Raw genomic sequence first — 2,574 nt, 5'->3', positions numbered from 1 at the left:
CCCCCTGTCCCCCATGTCCCCCCCGTGTCCCCCCGTGTCCCCTCACCCCTCAGCATGTGCACCACGGTGTTCCCCATGTCCCCCCCTGTCCCCCATGTCCCCCCCGTGTCCCCCCGTGTCCCCTCACCCCTCAGCATGTGCACCACGGTGTTCCCCATGTCCCCCCCTGTCCCCCATGTCCCCCCCGTGTCCCCCCGTGTCCCCTCACCCCTCAGCATGTGCACCACGGTGTTCCCCATGGCCACCACCACGGACTTGGTGCAGGTGACTCCGGTGGCCCCGCACGGGACGTTCTCGGCGGTGACCGCGAACAGCCCGGTGGCCTCGCGGGCCAGCAGGTACTCGCAGTCCCCCGCGAAGGTGAAGGCGCGGCCGTCGAAGGTGACATAGTGGGGGTCCCCGGTGGCCACGCACGTCCCCGCGCACTCCTCGCGCCCGCAGTGCCACCGCTGCCGCCGGCACACGCTGCGGGACGGGCTCGGTGCCACCGCGGGGCCACCGGGGGGCGTGGCGGGGGGCCGGGGGTGTCACCAGGGGCCTGCGGGGGGCTGGGGGTGTCGCTGAGGGGTTAGTAAGGGTCTGGGGGTGTCCCCGTGGGGGTGGCGGGGGAGGTCGGTAGAGGTTTGGGGGTGTCCCCGCGGGGGCTGGAAGAGGCCCGGGGGTGTCCCTGAGGGTTGACGGGGGTCTGCGGGTGTCACCAGGGGGCTGGCAGGGGTGCGGGGTGGTCTGAGGGGGTCCGGGGGTCCCACCAGGTGTTGCAGTCGCGGGCGATGGTGGCGTTGGGGGGGTACAGCCGCCCGCCGTGGTGACAGGGACACTCGTCCGGTGACACGCAGCGCCCGTCCTGCGGCCAGACCGGGGTCAGTGGGGCTGGGGGGGTCCCCCATCCCCATCCTCCCCCCGGGGAGTCACGCACCAGGAAGAGGGTCCCGGGGGGGCAGACGCAGCCGTCGGCGGGGCCCCCGCAGGTGCCGCCGGGCTCGGCGGGGTCGCAGCGGCGCAGGCACGACCCCGGCGCGTGGAGCAGCCCCGGGGGGCAGCGCGGGGCGGGGGGACACGGGGCGGGGGCGCAGCGCCACGACCCCCCTGCGCACACACTGCGGGGGGCGGGGAGGGACCCCTGTCCCGCTGAGACCCCGAGACACGGTCCCTGCACCCCCATCCCCACCCTCCAAATCCTACTGAGCCCACCTGCGCCCCCATCTACAGCACCCCCAACCCACCGAGCCCCCCACATCAGTAACCCTCCCCACCCAGTTTCAGCCTCCAGCCCCCACATCCCACTGAGACCCCCACACCAGGGTCCCCATGTCCCCATCTCCACCCTCCCGCACCCCCAACCTGTCACCACGCCCTGGTCCCTGCACCTCAAATCCCACCAAGCCCCCCACCCTCCAGTTCCCCCACCCCCAGCATCCCAAACCCCACTGAGTCCCCCGCAACGGGGTCCCTGCACCCCCATCCTCATCCCGCAGGACCCACATCCCACCGAGCTCCCCCCGGCGGCCCCCCCTCCCACCCTCGGGGGTGCCGGGTCCCCGTCGCTGTCCCCGCGGTGGGACACGGGACAAAAGCCCCCCCGTCCCGCAGGGGGTCACACCGGGCCGGAGGGGGTTTCATCAGGTGTCACTGGCACCGCCGTGTCCTGCCTGGGTGACTCCGTCCTGTGGGTGACGCCCCGGCCCCCCAAACCTCCCCGGGCCCCCCAGTTGCCCCAGGACCCACCAGGCCTGGCAGCCGCGGTGCAGGCGGGCGCCGGGGGGGTACAGGCGGGCGCCGCGGGGGCACGGGCAGGCGGCGGGGGGCACACACTGGCCCCCCTGGGCCAACAGCAGCCCCGGGGGGCAGCGGCAGCCGGGGACACAGAGGGTGTCCGGTGGGGGACAGTCCCCGGCTCCGGGGGGCTCCGAGCAGGAACGGCCGCAGGGACCCCCACAGTCCTGGAACTGCTGCCCCCCGGGGCACGGCTCGTCTGGGGGGGACAGAGGGGTTACTGGAGGGGCAGACGTGTCGCATCATCCCATCCCCTCCCATCCCACTCCTATCTCCATCCCCATTCCCTCTCACCCCATCCCATCGCATTCCATCCCATTCTATCCCCATCCCACTCCTATCTCCATCCCCATCCCCTCTCACCCCATCCCCTCTCACCCCATCCCATCCCATCTCATCCCATCTCACCCCATCCCATCCCATCCCATCCCATCCCATCCCATCCCATCTCGTCCCGTCCCATCCTGTCCCGCCCCATCCCGTCCCATCCCATTCCCAATCCCATTCCCATTCCCATTCCCAATCCCATTCCCAATCCCATCCTATCCCACCGCAGAGGCTCCGGTTCCTCCACTCCAGCTCCGTCCCCTCCCGGGCGCATTCCCGGCCGTAGGCTCCCAGTGCCGGGCACAGGCACCGCTCCGGCTCCTGCTCCCGGCAGGAACACACATCCCACCGGCACAGCTCCAGGAACGGCTCCGGATCCACCGCGCGGTGACACGGCTGGGCCGGGGGACATTGTCACATCCCTGTCACCCGTCCCCTCTCCCGCTGTGCCGGGGGACATTGTCACATCCCTGT

The 2,574-nt window shown here is 72.1% G+C and overlaps 1 protein-coding gene across 1 annotated transcript in view; it reads right to left on the bottom strand.

The window, feature by feature from the left end:
• The window catches only part of SSPO (SCO-spondin), a gene marked incomplete at its 3' end in the record, with an annotated part of 18,123 nt that overhangs the window by 10,222 nt on the left and 5,327 nt on the right, over window positions 1-2,574 (bottom strand). The window contains exons 8-12 of the mRNA XM_017838278.1: window positions 2,325-2,496; window positions 1,726-1,972; window positions 917-1,097; window positions 750-844; window positions 209-465 (exon numbers count right to left, since the gene is read on the bottom strand). Coding sequence (XP_017693767.1) covers window positions 209-465; window positions 750-844; window positions 917-1,097; window positions 1,726-1,972; window positions 2,325-2,496 — 952 coding nt within the window. The remainder of the gene's footprint in view (window positions 1-208; window positions 466-749; window positions 845-916; window positions 1,098-1,725; window positions 1,973-2,324; window positions 2,497-2,574) is intronic.

Source organism: Lepidothrix coronata, unplaced genomic scaffold (genome assembly GCF_001604755.1).
Source record: "Lepidothrix coronata isolate B3197 unplaced genomic scaffold, Lepidothrix_coronata-1.0 Scaffold330, whole genome shotgun sequence".
NCBI lineage: Eukaryota > Metazoa > Chordata > Aves > Passeriformes > Pipridae > Lepidothrix > Lepidothrix coronata.
The sequence above is the reverse complement of the archived record's forward strand: the minus strand, read 5'-3'. Positions and strand labels throughout refer to the sequence as shown.